Source organism: Acanthisitta chloris, unplaced genomic scaffold (assembly GCF_000695815.1).
Source record: "Acanthisitta chloris isolate BGI_N310 unplaced genomic scaffold, ASM69581v1 scaffold36343, whole genome shotgun sequence".
Taxonomy (NCBI): Eukaryota; Metazoa; Chordata; class Aves; order Passeriformes; family Acanthisittidae; genus Acanthisitta; species Acanthisitta chloris.
In genome coordinates, this window is record NW_008664888.1 from 28,390 (window position 1) to 50,186 (window position 21,797).

The following is a 21,797-nucleotide window of genomic DNA, read 5'->3' on the forward strand; positions in this document are numbered from 1 at the left end:
AAGACATGCCATTAAACCCAAGAGCAGCACCATCATTATGGTTCATCTCCAGTGGTAAGCACATGGTCTTGCAGAGAGAGCAGAACCCGTGTGCTTGTTTATGGGCAGCAGGCCCAGGCACTGGCTGCTGATTGCACAGCAAGCACCTGCCTGTGGCAGATCTGGCCAGGGCAGGCTTCCTGTTACAGCGCCACAGCTCCCTGAAACGAGATTTATGCAAACTGGCGAAAAGCTGTGATGTCACAGCGCACTGATACACTCAAGGGCTATCTCCCTTCTACAGACATTTGATAAAATCAGGAACTTCACACACAACTCGGGAAGAAGTTCACCTCAGAACTATTAGGGCAAACTATGAAAACTTGTTAGGGTCCTTTTGTTATCCTGAGATCCATCACTGCAAAGGGACTTCACAGAGTCCGCGGATCTCACTTTTCTCTTCTTTTCTTTTTTTTTTTTTTTTTTTTTTAAATGTGATTTTTTAAAGTCAGTTATTCTGGATGTTTGAAAACTGAATTAAGAAAGATTCACTCAGAAGTTGGCTGAATGTTGCAAGCTTGCAAAATGGAAGGATTTCCCCTTATTCCCCCTGTGAGTATATGGGGTTTGTTTCTAATATGTATCTCTGGGCTCAGTAGCAAAAGGCAAAGTAAACGAGGTTTCCTTATTTGAGGATGCCTCTGAATGGTCTGTATTTGTAATGCCAGGAAGTTTGGCTGAGGCCAATGTACAAAACTAGTGACAACACTGCAATGAAAGGGAAATTAACATTTCCTCCCCAAACTTGTATCTGATTTTGATTTCCATTTGTTTTCATAGATTAAGTGTATGGTATTTTTGTACAGTATGTGTACAGCAAGTCAGCAAACCTCTGTTCCTCCTTGTCGCCTAGTCTCTCTTCAGATTGCAGTTCTTATGCATCTAGAGTCTCTGACACAGTTTTTGTATTTAACTGTCTATCAGTCTGTGAGAGAAGAGTTGTTGAATGCTGATTTTATGTACTGCGGATTTTGGGATGCTGTGCTCTTTGCAATGATAGCATTTTGGTCTCTGACTTCATCTTCTCTTTAACTGAATTTTCTTGAATTCACTTGCCATAAGAAAGCAATTGGTGAACGAGGGGAAAAACCCCACAGCCCTTTTTTTGGCGTTTCAATGTCTTCTCCAAGACATAAATTTTTCTGTGTGCTTAGGAGGCTGTTCTATCCTTTCCTTAACTCTGAAACTTCGTTGCACTGCTGTAATTTATTGTATGGTGAATCCAAAAATTATTATGGGTGTGAAATGTAATGTCATTAACAAACAAATGCAAAATCTCTAAGCAGAATGAGTAGAACAGGCCCTAATTAGATCTCATTATATTTATAGGAGTTGAAGAGGAGTCAGATAAGGTGGTTTGCTTGGCTTTTATGTGGTGGATGACTTACACTAATTTCTATTGATGTGCCAGAGAACAGAAATAGACAACCCAGATCCAAGAGGTTTTCTTAACAAAAACTTGTACCAAGTTTCTTTTCGCCTTGTCCTATTTAATGAAGGATAAAGATGTGTTTCCTTATCTTCTAAGCAGAAAGATGTCCCTCTGAATTCATGTTCAGTATTCATGCTGACTGAAATTATCTGTCTTCTCTTTGGAAGAGACCCTTTATTCTCTCAGTTTATCTTCAGTGCCCCTGAAATCCCTTACCTACCCAAAGTGCGAGAAGACCCTAAAAACCGTTCTGTTTTTCTTAAATACACTGAGTTGCCCAATGGACCTGCTGTAAGTGCATCAGAACAGAGATCTGGAAAGAAACTGGAAAAATGACAAAAGTACACAGGGATTTCTTAATATGCTACTTCTTGGGCTTAAAAAGGAAAAGTACTAAAAAGAAACACAAACCTTGTTCTCAACTACCCCAGAAGTCAGCATCTCTGTGAAACAAAATTTGCTAATTTCCTGTCCTGCTAATCACTCACAGCCAAGCTTTCTGTCCTCTTTTTTCAGTATTGAATTCCAGGACATATATTGAATAAGTGGAGTGAAAATCTAACCATTTTGTCCATATTCTAATTTGTGTTGCAGTTAATATTCTGCCTGAACTCTGTCTCAGATGCAACACGGTGAAAATACAATCACATCTTACAGGAGCACTTGACAGGGCAATTTGCTTTTTATTTTTTTGTGATTAAAGTGTTCAAAAACTACTAATTTTGTGGTTTGTACTCTCAAAATAATTTTAAATGTGCTTTTAGAACTGCCAGCTAGAGCCCTGCATGTCTGTGTCTCCTGGGACTTTTTCAGAGGAGACATATGCCTGTTGCTCGGCAGAGGTTTCTGTGCAGCAACACTTTGCTCCTCCACCCCTCCCTGTTCAGTTGAGGGTGGGTCAGTAACCACCTTCCTCCTGGCTACCCTTGGAAACTAGTACCCTTCGCTTGGAAAACACTGTTTAAATGGTTTAAAGTACTGTATCTTCCTCCAAAGATTAGGAATTTTGTATGGGAAAAGTTCTGCAAACTGGGTCCCTGTCTTTCAGTGCACACTGGAATTTAGTTATGCTATGGGTCGAAAAACTATTGTCAAACATCTTTGTCTAAAGAGGGTGTCAGTTAAATGTGAATCCCCAGGCAGATACCTGTAGAAATCACAGCTTTGTATGGAAGTATTTTTTTCATGACAGCAAAAATGCCCCACAGAAGTGCTCTGTTCCACATAACTGCATTGCCTACACAGGCCAGTGAGGCTGGTCCAATGAGTAATCATGCTAATACTCATCTTTTCTAAAATAGTTATACTGCAATTTTTTTTCCAAGGAAATACAGTTAATCTTGGCCTTAAAACTTGTCCCAGCAGCACATCATTGGAAATTGTGTGGAGTATTTCTGAATCACATGCCAGCGAATAGTTATATCAAGGTAACAAAAAAAAGAAAAGCATTTAGTGAATTTACAATTGCCTGGAACTGACTGACGGTCTTTGTGAATAACAGCAATTTTCAGGCTGTTATTAGGTTGAGTCCACTCTCAATCAATGCCAACCGAGCTTTCTCTGAGTAGTTTTGTGGCTTTTCCCTTGAGTTTCAGGGAAAAGGCCTGGAAAAAAAAGGCCACTTTTCATTTATCAAAGTCCATGACAGAGAAAGTGTTGTTTGCTGACCTCTTACTCGAGGGTGGAATATGGTTGTAGATAGTATACTGCACCTCACGGCAGGTACGAAAGGCGATACCAACTTTAGGCCACAACTAGGAGTTCCTAACAAAGCTTTCTGTCACTCTTTTACATGAAAACAACTTATAGAACAAATGGCCATTGACATCAGTTAAGTATTAAATTGTAATATAAGCCATTCTTTGCTTTTTGTCAGGGGAAACAAAGCAGTTGTGTCATGAAAGTGCTGTCGGTAAGATGATGAAATGAATGTGTGGGTGGGGAGGTTCCAGAGCCTGATGGGGCAAGTGGATAAAGACTGGTACAAGAGGAAACAGCAGCATATGGTGAAGAAGCCTTTTCTCTCTAACTAGAGAAAAAGGTTTTAATGAAACTTAAAAAAAACCCAAGAAAATCACCCCAAAACCAGTGAGCACTTAAAAATTGCTTCTCTAATGAATAGAGGAAAATATTCCACCTTCCCATAGGATACAATAATCAGAGAGAATACATGCAGTACTATCTCCTTCAACCACCATCTGATTAAGCTTATGAGAAATACACTTTAAGTATTTAAATACTCCACGTATTTAGCATCCATCCTCCCATGTTAGTTACTCTGCCCTGGAAGATCAGACACCAAGACAGAAGGTGGTACCATAGTAAGTCATTTGTGGAGATAGATTGGCCCATGTTTCATGAGATAACAAGGATATGCACATACATACTTTATCAAACGGGTTAGTGTGCAGAAAACAAATCCAAAGATAAAAAATTCCAAGAATCCATAATAAAGCAATTTTAAGCCCCAGACTTTCAAACACAGTTCAGGATACCTCAATGCACTATGTAAAAGCAGACTGGTTTTCAGATGCTGAGTATCTGCAACTCACTCTGCAGTCAGCCAGATCTACTGAGGGAATCACTGTTTTAAGGGTCTACTTAACACACCTTCCTGTAGCTCTGGTCAGTGAATACACATCTGAACTTGTGAAAGTAGCTCTTGAAAGGTGAAATACTTCACTCTCAGCTCTCAGACTATGAGACAGTATTGCTTGTTAATGTACATTGGTCTGAAATGGGGGAGTTTGGAAAATCTTTGGGAAGACAAAACAAAGAAAAAACACAGGAAAAGCCAAATGTTCTTTCCCATGCCTAAAATAAGTATTGTTTATCTACTTTTGGGCTGATGCTTGGCCTTCCTGCCAAGCTGCACTTCTGTAAAGATAGGAGTGACAGAAGCTTTTTTTGTAGCAGTGGAAATTTTAGCAAATTAAGATTTTGCTTGATTAGGTTGACAGGACACTGATTTCCTTGTAAAATTTTTATTTTGGCTAAATAGTTATTAGTAACAAACTTTGATGCATTTAGGGATGAATTTTTTAATACTTTCAGTCAGTCTCTAATATTTGAGTTGAAAAGAAACAAAGATTTTTCTTTCAAGCTATATACATTTATATTACCGTTTTAACCTCTGTTTGCCCAAACTAGTGTGATGTGCATTTTCAGTTTGGAGGTTGAAGTCTCTCCGTTCACAGAATATGAATCCTTTCCTTGAGTTATAACAAATTAACACTTCTGAATACGGAGGCATAGGTTTATAAGTTTTTCAAGTTTGTGTGTTTTAACAGGAACCATATATTTATGGAAGGGAAATGGAGGAGTGTTTGCAAAGATAATGAAAACAAGAAATTCCTTTCAGAACTTTATCCTGAAGAAAGCAAAATACAGTCTCTGCTTTTTCTTGCCAGAGATCAGAGTACACCAAAGGTCGAAGGAATGGGATTGTGTAAATAAATGTAACTATAGAGAGAACACCAAGAAAATATGTAGAGGAAAACCATAGGGATCAGAGAGATGCATGTTGCATGGTCTTCCTTGCCCACCCCTCTGAAATCTGGAAAGTAAGTTATGCTTCCCATTAAATTTCTGTGTAGAGGACAGGCAATTCTGTTGGAATCACACAGATTTGGAAAAGCAGGCTGCACCTGTGTCCTCTGGAGACCAGAGGCAAGAAGAGTCCCTTCGCGGGTGTTCCTGCCGTGCGTGCAATTAAATGAGGATTTGTCCCTTTTCTTTAGTCTTTTCCTTACATAAATTTTACTGTGCATTGCCATCTTCTCAAGATTTCCCCAAAGTGTTTATCCACCACCACAGATTGTACTGAGAGCTGACAGTCAGGCAATAGATATTCCAGGGATCTGACGCTCAGTCAGTGTGTATTGTCAAAGTCATGACATTTTAGACAATTTTAGTGATACACAAATATAACTCGTCTGCTACTAAGGATCTACCAAGGTCCAAAGTAATTTCTGGAAGCATCTTCTTCTCTTTTTTCCTGGTTTGTTTGTTTGCTTTTTCATTTTTGTTTGTTTGTTCTGTTTGAAATGTTCTAACATCTTAATCCCCTGAAAAGGGCAATCTTGAAACCCCCAAATTTCAACAGAATGAACTGAAGGAGTTAACCAAAAGCATTAAAGAAAGCAGAAAAAAACTCTTTTCCTTTTGCTAGCTGCTTATCTACCACCTCTGTCTGGACTTTGATGGCAGCTGCTGCCGTAGGTTTCATGTTCTCAAGTATTCTAGAGGAGGAAGACACAGAGAAGCTTGCCTGCATTCTTGTCATGGTGCCACCACACCATGAGCTCACAAAATGCAGGTGTTCCAAAAATGAGACAGACTCATGGAGGCAGATGAGGATTTGGGACATACAGATAGGCATATGAACATACAGACACAGGAACATAAAAAATACGTCCATCATGTAAGTTGTCATATTGTTTTAAATATTTGTCCTTTAAAGTTAGTTATGCTGAAGTCATTAACAGAGGTTAAATGTGTCTATTAATACCTCCTAGAAGTAATTTCCTTTCAAAACAAAAAGCAAGAAAGTGTTTGAGTTCACTTTTGCTGTTGACCCATATGAATTTGTTCAGATTGGAAGAAAATATTGTAGCAAACTTAACTGGACAAAAGTTGAACCAGACCCTGTGAAGCACACTGTCTTGCTCTGGCTCTTCACTCTGAAAAAAGGCAAGAAGGAGCATTAAATGAAGCAACAGAATTGTGCATAACTAATAATGAATGGACAACATTTATTGCAACAACATAAGATCTTAATTAGTGTTCACATTGGAATGGTAGGCCTGGTGAGAAAGAGAAGTGGGGAAGTTACCCTGTGCCACCCGTTCTAAGAAGACAGAGAGGACTTTATTTCTACATCTAACCATCTAGTAAGTCACAATTCAGTATTTGCCCCACATTTGAACTTCTGAAGTCTTCTCTGCACATGCCTAACAGTCCTGTGTAGCTGATTTGAAGTGCCAAATATTCACAATTCATCCTGGACAGAAGCTGAGAAAGCAAATGTTTTTATGCCCTTTGTCAATGTCACTACCCTCCTACAAACTGCCACCATTCATTCAGATGTTGGAATAATCTGTTTAGGCAAGACAAGTTTCTACTTTATCTTTGGTGTGCAGGAGAAAAAAACGCAAACAAGAAGAAGAAGAAGAATCATCAATAATCAATAATTAATATTTGATGATAATAATTATTAGTGATGATTATGATATTTGTTACTACCAAATAAAATATTTCCTGTCCGTGCTGGTGTGGTGTCAGCTTGACTTGTGCCTGATGTCCACAACAGCTCTAAGTAGTACTCTCACAAGGCTGGAACGTGGAATCCAAAGCACTTGACTATTACCACAGGACAAGTTCTGCTACACAGACTGGGTCTCTTTTCTACTGGGATTTCTCTTTTTCTCTTTTGTTTTTTTTTTCAAAACCATGTTTAGTCTCACACATTTTATTCCCGCTGATTCAAGAATGATTTGAAGTCCCCCCCTTCTTTCCGTGTTGGCATCACCCTGCCACTAACTACGAATAATTTGGAAGGGATTTGTGTCAACTTACTGTTCTAAAAATTCCTCTTCTTTTTACAGCCCTCTGAAGATATGGTACCCTATGAGTCAGACCTCTACCGACAGCCTCATGACTATTACCAGTATCTCAACAGTGATGGAGACAGTCATGGTGGTAAGTCAAAAAATATCTCCTTGGATCATAAAATCTCATGGGATACCACAGGAAACAGATTTGGGACATACGAGAACAGAACAAACTAGTTGCTGTGATCTATAATGCATAGGCACATATTTCCCAATGAGAAACCAACATCAGTTGATTCTGCTTAATGGCAGAGTTCCAACCCAGCCATTGCAACATGCTTTCTCTGAGAGAGAATTTTAGAAAGCACTGTATGATGCAAGGAGCTTCCAGGAAGATGGGACATAATGATCTCTATGCTTCATTATCTTTGCTGTGTTTTTACGTTCCTCTGCAGATCAAAAGCACTCGGTCTGTTTCACAGCTCTTTTAGAACATGGATTTGCAATACTGGATTCCTCTTCTTGTTCCCATGTCCAATTTCTATTTGACTTAGGTCCTAGATAATCTATTTTTGCCTTAATTAGGTTTCTTTGATATTTAGCCCTTTTCAACTCCATATATTTCTCTATTTCTTTTGATGTTTTGCATGCTGCCACACCTAGCTTTAACTTTCACTCTTCCTCCAGTGCACCCAAGTACTTCCTCACTCTAAATCTATGTAAAACTTCCTTGTAGCTGTTTGTATGTAAACTTAGCTCAATATAAAAATGCTGTATGATGATTTATTACTTCAATTTATGTATGTGATTTCAAAGCTTTGGGCATCTATATTTTGTTGTTGTCTGGGCACTGGACTCTCAAACGATGCAGAGGAGAGAGTCTTGCTTGCAAATTTTGTGTCCTGAGCAATACAGTGGTCCAGCAACACCACCCTGGAAATACCAGGGTCAATATTGACTCAGGAAGGAAAAGCACCATTCTACTGTATTACTGGTGGCAGTCCCTGCAGATCCTGGAGTTTCCCTGAAAGACTCCCACTGAAATAGCAACTAGACCCACTGCTGTTTAATTTAAGACATTAACAACTTCACAGCATAGCACTGTTTTTTCTGTGGCAACAGAAGCTATCTTAAGCAACAGTGAGTTACAGAATAAGATCGTTCTGAGCACTTAACTGAAAATTATTCCTGCCTAAATTTGTCCTCCACATTGCATTCACCTATGATATTCTTAACACCTGAAGATAAAGAATTAATTCAGTTTTTAGAAGTTATCTCGTGGCACCTGTCAAGTCACAGGAATCAAACCCAGCAAATTCCACACGGAAATTCAGGGGTTTTACCCTATGCCCTGTACCTGTTTACACACCCATAAAATGAGGATAACATTGATTACCTCAAAAGGCAATTGTGATGATTAAACAATAAATATAAAAGATGCCATGTAGGAAAAAGCACTGGGAATTATCTGTTCTGTCATTAAATCTAGTGTGCCTCAAGTAACAGTATCCCTTTATCTCTCATAATTGTATCATCCCATCTGGTTTACTGCCCATTTTTCTGTTGGAAGGCTGTTTCTAAGCTACAGTTCTCAGTTCATTAACATGCTCTTACTCATCATAATGAGCACAACAAGAACTGGGTGGTCACTATATGGGTTATAGCCTAAGCAGTACTTAAACACCCATGTTGAACAAGAACTTATCTGTTCCCAAAGTTGTGCTGCACTTGTCCTAAAGACCTCATAAAACATTGTTCAATGTTTTTAACTTCTACAGTAAGTGGTCATGAAAGAGGCAGCTTAAGCCCAGCCTACACATCTCAATTAAATTTTCATTTATGAAAGCACCTGCGATGTAGCTGGCTGTGTCTAAAGGCCTCCCGTGCCCTGTGCTTTCCTGAATCACTCACAGTCCAAGAGAGCAATGAACAACCAAAGAATGCAGATGGAGGGTGAAAACACAAACTAGTGCATTTTGCTTCTTTCCTATAACCATTGAAAAACACAGGTCTGGCTTTCATTCTGCTTACATCATGAAAGTAGTGCATCTTGAGAAGAGCTGTGCAGAAGACCAGGAGAGGGATGCCACAAAATACTTTCAGAAATACATACTGAGTGTTCAGAACATGATGGATAAAAGCACAATGATTGAAAAATGGAGGGGAAAAGGAATAAATAAGGTGCTGCAGTGACAGCAGAGAAGTGAAAGAGGCAAGAACCTGATTAGGTGGGAAATAAAAAGAAATAAGAACAGAATTGTGAGAGAGGACTTCAGCTTGGGGTACAGTGAGAACCCTGGGACTATGTAAAAAATACTTTTGCAGGTCTATTCAGTACCAGTACGGACCTCAAAGTAAAACTGGCAGTCAATGCAAATAGATACTACTAGACATAATAATACTTCTGATTTTGCTGACACAGAACTGCTAACACAATAGAAAGCTTCCCTCAAGTGTCAGACTATCTTTCTCTCACTGCTAGCAAATTATTCTGCGAAAGGGATATAGCAACATACTGATCCGCAGATCTGTGCCGCATGCATCGCAGCCACTTTTCTTGAACACAGTGCTGAAGGCAACCCTTGCTCCTTAGGGTAGGCAGCAAAGAACACAAAATAGTGTGCCCCTAATTTGATTTGTAGGAGCTCATTGCCAATAAGTGAACACTAAGTTTAACAAGCAAAACCACACCATAACACACTCATCACTGCATGCGTTGTGTGCAAATATTTTGTATACTGCAGTTTAACTATTTTTAAATGCTGCAATAAAGACAGAGGCACACTCATGCAGGACAGAAGCTACCTCTGGTGATCATGTATTAGTCCATCACCCCACCCTGAGCTAAAGTCTGTAAATGTAACTCAGCATGTTTTGTAATGCTAATGCAATCTTAGCAATTACAACATTCCACTGCAGCTTTGTCTCTAAGTTATTACTAAACATTACTGGTTTAGTAAAAATCACTTTTTATATGAAGCTGACTTTGCTGATAGCCTCATGGAACTTACTAGTTTTCATCACCTGGGATGGTATTTTCATCCCACTGCCTGGAGTAATATGATAATTTAAGAGTCTCAGATTTTTTTTGTTAGGATCCTAGCCCACAGAGAAGTGGAGGAAAGTCCAAACGTGAATCTTAGTCTTTGATGCTATATGAAAATGAGAAAGAATCCCAAACTTCATTAAAAAGTCCTCTCCCTTCAAAGCCATTCTCATGCTTTGCTGGGGCCTGTCTCAGGCTATTTAACATCTGGCATTATTTAAACCATGTAGTTTGTAAAGTGAGAGCTAGTGACATCCTAATGTTATTATAGATAAGACTGAGACCCTGCCTAGGAGCACGGCATTTCTTTCCAGAGTGATTCTGTAGGGAATCGAGACATTAATTTTCCAGTGTCCTTCAATATTTTCTCAATTCCTCTATGGGTTTTTTCTTGACTTGTTTTTTCAGATATGCAGAACACAGCGGGAATATGTAAGCTATGCAATGTGGCACTGTGTGAGAAACCCTTTCTAGTTCAACATGAGTTGGGACACCTGTACAGCCCAGAGCAGAACCCCTCAGACACTAGCCCAGACTTCGCAAGTCCAGCCACGCAAGCAGCCACCTCCCCAGCCAGGGCCGAGCGCTGCGCTGGCAGAGCTGTCACGGTTCCGGTTCCAGAGCTGGCTCATCAATTTCTGCCTAGTTTTGTTCTGCATAATGCAGATTTAGCCTGTTTGTCCACTTGTGTTTTAAATGCCCTCCTTAAGCCTATTTCTGACGTTATTCATCTATTGAAAGAGGAGCAAAGCAATTTACAGTGATCAGAAGATGACTGAGCAACTTCAGTTGTGTTTTCTCACTTGTGGAGTGAGAATCTACCTCTATGGTGAATATGAACACAATGCCTTTAGGTCTGCTGCTGCTTCCCAACAGCCCAACATCCTCTCTGTCATGGGAGGGAATTCAGAATTCATAATTGTCCTTCCTCTAACCTTTCACTACATACAAGACCAAAACAAACATGATCTCCATGACTCTATAAGAGACAATTTTTTTCACATCCTCTTTCACTTCACATGAAATTTCTCATAATGACTCCATTGTGTACCTGTAGCTTGGCTTTTACTGACACTTTTCTTTACCCAAAGAATACAAACTTTCCATTTCTAGAATTTTTCTCTCCTCTTTTCTTCCTTCCATCTTCATGTTTTAGAGAAAAGAGCAGAATTGCTATGCATTATTGACAAAGAGGATAGAAGTAAATAGTCGCTGGTAACTCTAATATCTGCCAACACAGATATTTAGATAGATATTTTTGTGCTTTCATGTGCAGTAACAGACGGATGGTTAACTGCAGAGAGGCTTGTGCAGACAAAATCAGATTTCTTTTAATGTTATAAACCAATATTCTTCTTCCTAAGCATCACTGAGAAATTATAGATAATTTAGAAAGAAGTAAGGACTTTTCCATCTGTCACAACTTGAATATTTGGACACAAGTTTGTATTGAACTAATTTCTGACACATTTATTTTATAATGTAATACCATTGTGTGATCATTTTAAGTCCTGAATGCTGTGCTAGTAATACTATTCTAGTTCTGTATTTTTACAGCAGCACTTAATTCCATCAAGAAGGAATTTAGTAATGAATAGGCTAAATATTACATAGTGATTAACAGGAATATGCATAAATAGTGTTCCACAGGTTAATTTGTTTGCCAAGAGAAAAGTTCAAGCAGTTCTGGAGCATCAGTAACCTTGTCATAGGCTCAAAAAAGCTAAGAGGTATCTTAAAGTATAAAAACGTGACTGCTGATAAAAAATACTGAAGAAGACTCAAACGTAGTCCAGTTGGAGCATGCACAAATACGCATGACTGTGCATGTTGGAAATGTTCCGTGTTCTCTCTTGACAACCATAGCTGCCACTAGTAAGACATTCCACAGCTGAAGATGGTCCTTGGCAGCCTAAGACTTTTTCTGAGCGTTGTCCTCCTCACAATTATGCATTAATCTCCGTTGTTGTTGTACACTATCACTGGCAAAAGGTCTTTGGGAATATACATTGCCCCTAACAGAGGATTTTCACACAACAAGCAGACCCAGATCATTCTGAGGAACCAGAGTGTAGATTACTCCTGCAATGTATTCTCAGCCATTTCATAAGCAGGGCTGCCCATGTGTATGGGGCCTGAACGTCTGCAGCAACTGAAGCCAGAAAAAACACAAGTTAGTGTGGCTCAGTATTCCAGCTAAAGGGAAAAGTTTCAGACTGAAAGTGCCCAAAGCCTACTACCAGAACACAGCCTTAGACAATCCACGGACTCAAATTCACACACTGCCATTTCCTAGGTTGGAGCAGCTGTGGATGTAAAAATACCTGGGTACTTTGCACCCATAAACCCCACATTTTTACCAGAGAAACCAAATTTTTTCTCTAGCACTACAACATGAAAAGTGTTACAGTGCATTCTATTATCTTAGGGCTATAAAATCCCTACGTAGCCCAGAGAAAGCATCATATGACAAAGCGAAGAAATTACTAAGTAATGCAGCAGGTCCCTGAGTGTTTTTGTAAGCACCTTTGCATTCTTTTGCATGCAATGACATGGTTTATCCATGAATCAGAAAAGCAAGAAGGACAAAAAAGTAAGTGCTGGTGTTGTAAATAATCTAATAGAACCTACAAATAAATGTCTACAGACCTGAGCATTAAGGCAGCTAAAAGAGCTTACAACTTCTCAGGTACCACTGTGTTTGGTATAAATATACCACTGAGTTCCTTCTAAAGGAAGCCACATTCAAAGTCACTCTTCTGGATTTCAAGTCTTCAATCAGATTAGACTTAACTGTTTGAAACGTGAGCGGGGAAGAATGAGGAGAGAGACACTTAGAGAAGGAATGAAACCGGTATTTCAGAAAAAATATTCATAGCACATTAATGTCCAGATAATAATTGTCATACACAACATCATATTGCAGAATGAGGTAACTGCTCCTCTGTAAATTCAGTACAACTACACTTAGAGCAATGTCACAAGGATGTCAACATCTGGGAGGGAGCTTGGAGAAATGCACAGGTATGAGCAGGGTGACTATACTGATCTGTATTGAAAGACTGAGACCCGAAGACATGCAGCTGAGTTACGTGTTAGTTAGAAGCAGATTGCAAGGCTACGTGACAGCAACCTGGAAACAAGTGAAGGGTAGGCCAGAAATTATTTATAAAAATACGAGGGAAGGAAACATGGGATAGTAAGATAAAAATTAGCACTGTCACACTGACTATCAAAAATAAATTTTGACCAGGCATGAAATGATGCACAAAAGGTGAAAGTATGGAAATTTGTTCCTAGCTTGGTCAGAAGGAGGCTATGATGTTGATATTGATTTTAAAAACAGGCTGCACATAAATATGTGCATAATTATGTATTCAGCTACATGTAAGAGAAAAATAGAATTTGCAATGCTCCACATTTCTTCTAGAATATAAATCAGTAGAATTTGCTGCCTCAAGAATGAAAATATTTTGAAACTTGTTACAGTCTCTTCTTGAGAAAGGTGCCAACATTAATGTCTCTTGCATCTTGTGCCAAATTATCATTGAAATCCATCTCACCATTCTAAGAATATTGTCCTGATTCAGTGGCCTATGTATTACTTTTCAGCCACAGGAATTTAAGAGATTAGGAAAGAAACTTTACAGCAATCCATGCAGATTGTCACTGAAGACAGACAGGTCAACAGGGATGGTGTGGAGAGGGTAGAAGGGCAGTGACAGCAGTATGAATCAAGGAGAGCCAGCTGAATGCCACATTTCTTAGTCTTGTAATGACAGACAAGCTGTATTTACTTCCTTTAGATCATTACTGGGAATATCATCCCCACCACATGCACAGTGAGTTTGAGACCTTTGGAGACAACCACTTCACAGAACTGCAGAGTGTGCAGCCTCCCCAGCTGCAGCAGCTGTACAGGCACATGGAGATTGAACAAATGCATGTCTTGGATTCTGCAATGCCAACCACACACATCGGACTCAACCATCAGGTATGGTTACCAGCCCTTGCTCAGAATTTCGGTTGATAGTTAATGGTAAGGAAAATAATGCATCAGGGAATGCACACTCATGTGAAAGAGACTGTTGAAGTGAAAAACACAAATTCTTACTGCACTTGATATAAAACTCTTCATTCTCAGGACAGATGTGGTCTAAGCATTGTTTTTACCTGAATAATGAGGAGTCATGTTCCTCGAACTGTCTAAAAAGATAACTGCATTTTGTAGAGGTGTTTGGAATTTCAAATTTTTGTTTACTTTGGAATGAATATCAGCTGGTTTGTAATTCTGCAGATGAACTGGACCTGAGAAGCTTTTCATCATCATAGCAAGGGTATCCATGACTACTGAGAAGTATTCTGAGCTTTGAAGTAGTAGGAAAGTTTTAAATATTTCCAGGCAACCCTGACAATTTTACATGACTTGTACAAGAATTGCTAAAAAAGGCAAAGCACTGGTAATTTTACCACAGGCTAAGAAGAACCTACTTGTGCTTCTATGTGGCAGAAAATAAGGCACAAGGCAAAACACACTGTCTTGTCCTTGCTCAGATTTTGCATGAAACCAGTCATTTCCCTGCAAAAAAAGATACTCCTCTATTCAGTAAAGATAGTCACCAAAGTGAGAGTGAATGCTCACTGAACTGAAATTCTAACGGGCTCCAACGTACTGCAGAGGTAATAAGTGAAGAGGGTGTGGAGATCACTTTTAACTCTTGATTCTACAAGAACATGTCCAAAGCCATTACTGGGACCAGTAAGAAAGCTGGGTGATCTTGTGCTGAAGACTTTCCCAAGGCTGACAAGGTACATACAACATCCTGAATGCAAGACAGAATAGAACTGAAGTTAGAAAAAAGTGTTTGCTGATTACAGTGCTGCCTATAATAGCATCCTTGCTGAAACTGTGAGAGAAACTGCATGCATGGAGCTGTAATTCTGGGTTTCTTTGTTCAAAGCAAATTGAAGTTGTACATAAATACTGTATTAGTCAAAAAAGAAAGAAGAGAACAAGTGGAGTAAGTTAATACTGTCAACAGGAAACTGATTGCAAGCCATCAAAAAATCAGGAATAGAATATAAGATGTAGATACAAACAAAGAATTAGGAACAGAAAGTTACAAATAAAAAAAAATGCTTCATGGAACAGAAGTCTGTGGGAAGCTGCAAGTTGTTTCAGTTGCTCACTGCAACTGCTAACACCTAATGACCAACCATTACCTCCAGCCGAGGGCAAGGGATAAAAATGAGACCCTTTATGGATGTCTTTGGAAGCACAACTAAAGAACAAGAGTGGGTTCTTCCACTTATCCCACTTCATTCTACTCAGCTATCATCTTTCATTTCAGGAGGAAAGGCTGGGAACTAACTTTGTTTCAACTTCTGATAAAGAGCACTGTGCTCTCTCTGCCCCACCCCGTACCCAGCTGCAGAAGATGATAGGAGGTAGAATTCACCACTACCCTCATTTTCTGGACCAGCTGGGGATCTTTGGCTTTTCACTTTACTTTTTTTTTCCTACATTAGCTCATGCAAATAGTACTTGGCATGCTCCGAGGATCAGCCTCTGGTGTGTCTCAGCCACAGTCCCAGGCAAAAAAGCAGGAAGCAAGTTTTAATCCTCTGCTGAATTTGCCTGTTACTGACTGCACCCATGCTTGCCGTGCAATATTAGAGTTACACTTTGCAATAAAGAAAGAATACACAAGTATATTTCTTTAATTTTCTGTTGATATCACCTTGTTTTCCGAAATCAAATTTGAGGCTTAAGCTGTTCTTGGACAAGATTTCTTTCAAAAGTTTTGTTAGCCTGACAATAGGTGTCTCAAAAATAGTAAAAGAATATTTATTCTGAAGGGAGAATGAAAGAAAAGGTTGGAAAACTGTGAGAATAACTTTAGAAAGAGGAATATCACACATGGGTGCCACAGATACTGAGACAACATCAGAATATGGAAAGTAGCTAGTAGTTTCTCAAGTCTTCTCTCTCCAAAACTGTATTAGTAACCTGGGTTTTTCTAACACACTGAAAGGTCCTCTCTAACTTTGTGCAATAGAACTGTCTGACACTTTATGTACTGGTCTGTGCTGAGTTTCAGGACAAAGTAACTGTAAGCAAAAATACAGCAGTCAGGGAAAGTGAGGACCTCATGGGGAAAGGTTACTCAGCTCCCCAGGCTGGACTCTGAAGCTGCCTTTGCTTGTGAGACATCATGTCCCCTCTCTCCTCCACAGCATTCTCCCCTCATCCCACTTCAGCCTCAGAGGACCAGTTCCCTCCTCCTACACCACCTCCCCAAACACTCCAGGTTTCCACAACCTTTTTCTCTGTGGAGACACCAGTCTCTGTTCTCCTCCCCTGTAAGACACTGTCCCACCTTCTCACTCCCCTTCCCCCACTGCAGTGTCTCTCCCTTCCTTCCTACCCCTGAGGCTATAGCTTTCTTAACTGTAAAAAGTCAAAGGTGGCTGTGATGAGGGCTGAAGTTTCCCTCTTGAGGATCTGACAGGAAGCTTACACACACTCTTGCCCAATCCTGCCCTTCCTGCCTGATCAGCTCCAGCCAATCTGCCAACTCATTAACTGCCAGCTGCTGCACCCAAAAAACAGTCCTTTGCACATGCCTTATTGGGACATTTTAAGCTGGGGCAAAACCCATCCGAAAAGCACCACTCAGCAAAGCCCATGAGGGTGTGGTGTGACTCAGGAACACCCACTCTGCAGTGCCTAAGGCCCTCTGAGAAGGGCATCAGGCTCAAGACATCCTTTCTTGGTAAAGGAACAGAAGAGCAGTTCAAAAGGAGCTCACCAAGGACTATTATATGTCCCTAAAACTAAATTCTATATGCTGCTGGATTTGTGGCATGTTGGTTGGTTTTCTTGAACACAGGAATTGAGTTCTTACTCCCTGCCCCCCAGACTGATCTGTTTCTCACTGTTAAATAAGAAACAGCAATCATTTGTGGCTGTTGGTCATGGTCTCTGGAAACCAGACCACAACTGAGAATTTACAGAGCTGAGGTATGTTCTGCACTGCTCCTGACAACAAGGGCAAGAGAATTAACACACAGACTGGCTTGCTAGCTTTGCAGCTGAGCAATCCCCACTAACGGGGAATTTTCAGATAGCCACTCAGGAAAAGAGAATGTGAGCTAATATGATGTATCCTTCATCTTAGTGTTAAGGATATTCTCCTCCTCATGGGGGAAATTCAAGACAGAAAGCTGGATGACTGGTGTAACCCCCTCTGCAGATCTGGATGCAGTCCTGTAGGGATGTGGTGCTGTCAGAAGGTACTATGCCTGAGAAAGGAAGAGGATAACAGAGCCAAAGACAGCATGTTAAGGCAGAACTGTTCATCTCTTTCAAAGTGAAAAGAGTGGTTCCAGAAGGTCTGTGTTAGAAAAAAAGCTGTTCTCAAAAGCAGTTTTACAGTGGGGATAGGTAACGGGGATCAGAAACTCATTGGGAAGAATGCAAGCTCTGGGGAGGTGTGGTGAAAAGGGGCAATATTCCTCGAATAACATGTAACATGTATGAAAGTTCTGACTTTTGCAATCTTATTCTTTCTTTTCTGTTGTAAGTGTGCATCATTGTACGTGTGAGTGTTGACTGTTATCAGAAAGTGTTTCTTAATTGGACCGTGTTTATTACAAATGTCAACAACTAAGTCACTTCTATTACACTAAACAGTCTTACATACCTCTTAGCTTCTTCCCCCTTTTCTCTGTAATTGTCTTCATTACAATTCCTTTTTTAATCTTGATGCCTCACTGTCTATCATTGCCTCCTCCCTCTACTACTCTTTTCTCTAAAAGGTGTCCTATTTGCCCCGGATGTGCCTACAGTACTCCTCTCCACCTCAGCCCAGTTCTGATGAGGAGGACATAGAGAGGCAGAGCCCTCCACTGGAGGTGTCAGATGGGGAGAATGATGGTGTGGACCCTGGGCCTGGAATTATGCATGGAGAAACAGGTCAGTGAAAATAGAGGGACTCTGTCAAGCTATGTGTCAAGCAGGTGTTGTGTTACCATGATGATAATGAATAAAACTGTAGAACTGCTGTGCTAGTATTTTACCACACTGCCAAACCCTTCCTTTCCCTGATTCCTTGTACACTCTTGTTGTCCAAATCTTTTACAACTGTGACTGTGTTTATATCTCAAATCTCACTTCTTCTTGTACTCCCACTCCCTCCTTCTGCTTTGCCTGAATAGAAATTTGCTTCCTGAATAGAAATGTTTTTTGCCATTTCGACTCCAATTTTCATTAGCAGCTGGGAAAACCAAGGCAAGAAGGTCAAGGAAGAATTGATTTTAAAAAATGTTTAGCTCTCTTTACTCAGTACCTGAGAATCATGTTCTGTATAACCTGCCAAAAATAGGTTTAGCATAGAATCCTCAAGGTTGGAGGAGACCTCTCACATCATAGAGTCCAACCATTAACCTGTCACTGCTGTGACCCCCTAAACCCTAACCCAGATCCTCCAGCACCGGATCCAGATGCCTCTTAAACACCTCCAGGGATGGTGACTCCACCACCTCCCTGGGCAATATTCCAGTACCTGAACACCCTCACAGGGAAAACATTTCTTCTAACATCTCCTCTGACTCTGCCCTGGCTCAGCTCAAGGCCATTCCCTCTAGTCCTCTCCCTGCAGCCCTGGCAGGACACACATCCCCCACCTCTCTCTAACCCCGTCAGGGATTTGAAAAGAGCCCTGAGGTCACCTCTGAGCCTCTTCTCAAGGCTAAACAAATCCAACTCCCTCAACTGTTTCTCATACAATATGTTTTCCAGACATTTTATGAGCCTTGTTACCGTTTGCTGGACTTGCTCCAGTGCCTCAATTTAGGCTTAGATTAGTTTTAAATTGTCAGTGCTTTTCAATTAGCTTCATATTAGCAAATTAATTTCAGAACAATGTTTTGGCCTTTGGAATTACTTATTCTTCTTTTTTCATCTTGGTACATCAATCCACATTATGTCCTCACAGTGTTACACTGTCTATTGTAATAAATGCTGCAAACTGAAGAAGTTATGTGACTGACAAGCTAGTTGAAACAGTTACATACATTATGCTGTTTCTCCAGGAGCTACACACAAATACTAATTCTCCATTGCCTTTCTTCTTTGACTCTCACACAGGCAGCAAGAAAAAGATACGTCTGTATCAGTTCCTTCTGGATCTTCTTCGCAGTGGGGACATGAAGGACAGCATCTGGTGGGTGGACAAGGAAAAAGGTACTTTCCAGTTCTCCTCCAAACACAAAGAAGCATTGGCGCATCGCTGGGGCATCCAGAAGGGCAATCGCAAGAAAATGACCTACCAGAAGATGGCACGGGCTTTGAGAAACTATGGCAAGACAGGGGAGGTCAAGAAAGTCAAGAAAAAGCTGACCTACCAGTTTAGTGGAGAGGTGATGGGAAGGGGGGTCACTGATAGGAAGCATTATCCTCACTGAGGCCATGGGACCCTAAGCAAGAAAAATAATAAGACCTCCTGGCTGGATTCCAGCAGAGGAGATGGACACATCTTTCTGTTTGCTTCCTGTGCCCCCTTCTCTGCCCTTAAGCAGCCTTTACCATCAGATGTTTCTGGTACGAATTCCCTTCTTCGGCATCTGAGAATCCTAAACATGACAGAATTCTTTGCTTCCATCCTACAAGTTGGACAGAGTTGGGAAATTTAAACAATGTACAAATATATTATTGTCAGGAAAGATTTTTTTGATTGTATTGCAACTAAAGAATACAGCCAATGAAGTTTTGCATCCAAAGGTGAAGCTGTGTCACTTGGTGACACTGCATTAGCTTCCAGCTTTCAAACTAGCATTAATACAGGCTCTGCCGCAGCTCTCAAAGCTAGAGAGAAGTCTGCAGATCTTGGAATGATAATCATTCTCTTAAATAGTGATAACATGTACATATTTAATAAAATTGGATATAATGAAGTTCTGGTGTTTGCATAATAAATGATTACTTCACAGGCAAATCTCACATGCTCAGTTATGCAGCTATGGCTCCTGTGTGATTATAGGAACTTATCCATTTGTCACTACTTTTCATTCTCCTAGAAGTATCAACAATGCTGTCAAACTCGGTAACAAATGTAATAGGTGAGATGAATGAGTGAAAGAGACTATAGTAGTGAAGTAAATGAAAAAATACGTGTGCGTGTGTGTGTGTGCGCGTGCAAACAAAACCCTACTGGTTGAATAAGTTCTATTCGTGTATACCAAGAATGGTATTTATATCTCTGTCCAGTTTAGAACATAACAATTAACCATGTTCTTCTGTGGTTTCACTTATTTTCCTGTTTCTGTTCGTTCTACTTTCTTTCCTCCACAGTGATATCTTGATTTTAGGTTATGGGCCTTTCTTGAAATAACCTGTATTTAATCATGTCTTTCAGAATTCTAGTACAAAAGGTTTTCAAGATTTTAACCATGGGTTTTAGTCCCTACTGTAAAACAATTAATAGTAACTAATAACAACTGCATTGTATAGATTACACTCAAAATGCAAAATAAAAATAATTCAACACCTGAGATACCATGGTGAATTTACCCAGTATATCAAAACACAGAAATGAAACCCAAAGTCTTTGAAAAGACTTTGAAATGAACACTAGCGTCTTAAGTTTTAACATTATTTAACACGTCTCAGCTGTGTTCAAGCACCCAGAAATCAAGAAACATCATCAGGACTCTTCCAAAACAGATGAGGTGAAATGAGGCAGATCTAGAATAAAGAGAAAGGTTTTGTTTAAAAGTGTTGAAATACACTGCAGCATGCCAAATATGACACTTTGGAACTCATACCTAAGTAACATAACTAATTAACTTGAAATTTTTCAGTGCTTGCTCCTCACTGAAACCAGAAATAGCTGAAAGTGATGAGCTTCTTACAGATCTGAGTTCTCAAAATTATATCTAAAGATAGTCAGGGTTATCTACACTAACAATTTCACTGTGGAAGTGAAAATTCTGGTGACATCATTGGGCTACAGTATCTCCTTGGAGCCAAACAGAAAGAAGCTCCTGCTTAAAAAACATCACAACATACTTCCTCCCAATTTTTCTCCCAGTCCATGAACAGGCTAAAAAATGTCAATCAATGCCAGAAATTAACTGAGAGTTAAAGGCAAGTAAGGACTTCAGGACTTTCTCTATCCAAGACAAGAATAATAAACAGAAATGATATTTCACACTTATAAAAAAACCTTGCACTCCAACTTTTAGTTGCTGTTTTTTGAGGATCATGTATACTCTTCTAGTCAAAGATTTTTTATTCAGTTAGGGTTAGGATAAGTCAAAGTCCTAAAACAAATTAAGAAGACATTTTGTTTCTAAAATTGTACTGGAAGGATTTACTTCCTATAGGACATAGTGTAATACTCACTAAATTAGACTTGTGTAAACTTCATCTGCATCCATATTATGATTTGAGGCTGGAAGCTGAAGGCAGCTTTCAGAAGACTAGGACAACACTCAATACTGACATCATCAAGGTTTCTTCAGTGCTGAGCTAGAAACTCAAGACATTTCTGCAAGATTCTGAGGATGACTCTTCACCACTAACTTGGAATTAGAAAGTGATGTAAGACATTTGCACTCAGCAGACTTGCAGACTTCATATTCGGCAAAACTAGAGTAATAATTCCTCACACCATAAAAATATCCTTATCACAAACACAGCTTGAAAAGCAGAACTGATGCTTCT

The 21,797-nt window shown here is 39.8% G+C and overlaps 1 protein-coding gene across 2 annotated transcripts; it reads left to right on the forward strand.

The window, feature by feature from the left end:
• The first annotated feature begins 257 nt into the window (after positions 1–257).
• On the forward strand, positions 258–20,061 carry SPI1 (Spi-1 proto-oncogene). Of its 2 annotated transcripts, XM_009071527.1 has the most exons (6): positions 547–591; positions 857–859; positions 7,078–7,171; positions 13,876–14,063; positions 17,891–18,047; positions 19,221–20,061. In XM_009071527.1, exons 1-6 carry the CDS (start codon positions 547–549, stop codon positions 19,535–19,537), a joined length of 804 nt encoding a protein of 267 aa, XP_009069775.1. In that variant the 3' UTR covers positions 19,538–20,061. The 2 variants fall into 2 exon arrangements, with proteins under 2 accessions (XP_009069777.1, XP_009069775.1); XM_009071529.1 differs by lacking the exon at positions 857–859 and having other exon boundaries at positions 258–591.
• The last annotated feature ends 1,736 nt before the right edge of the window (positions 20,062–21,797 follow it).

Bases quoted from the DNA above. Each gene is read 5' to 3' on its own strand.
- SPI1 (XM_009071527.1), top strand. From the start codon at position 547: ATGTTGCAAGCTTGCAAAATGGAAGGATTTCCCCTTATTCCCCCT. The intron at 7,172-13,875 runs GTAAGTCAAAAA...TACTTCCTTTAG, and splicing joins TGATGGAGACAGTCATGGTG to ATCATTACTGGGAATATCAT. The intron at 18,048-19,220 runs GTCAGTGAAAAT...ACTCTCACACAG, and splicing joins AATTATGCATGGAGAAACAG to GCAGCAAGAAAAAGATACGT.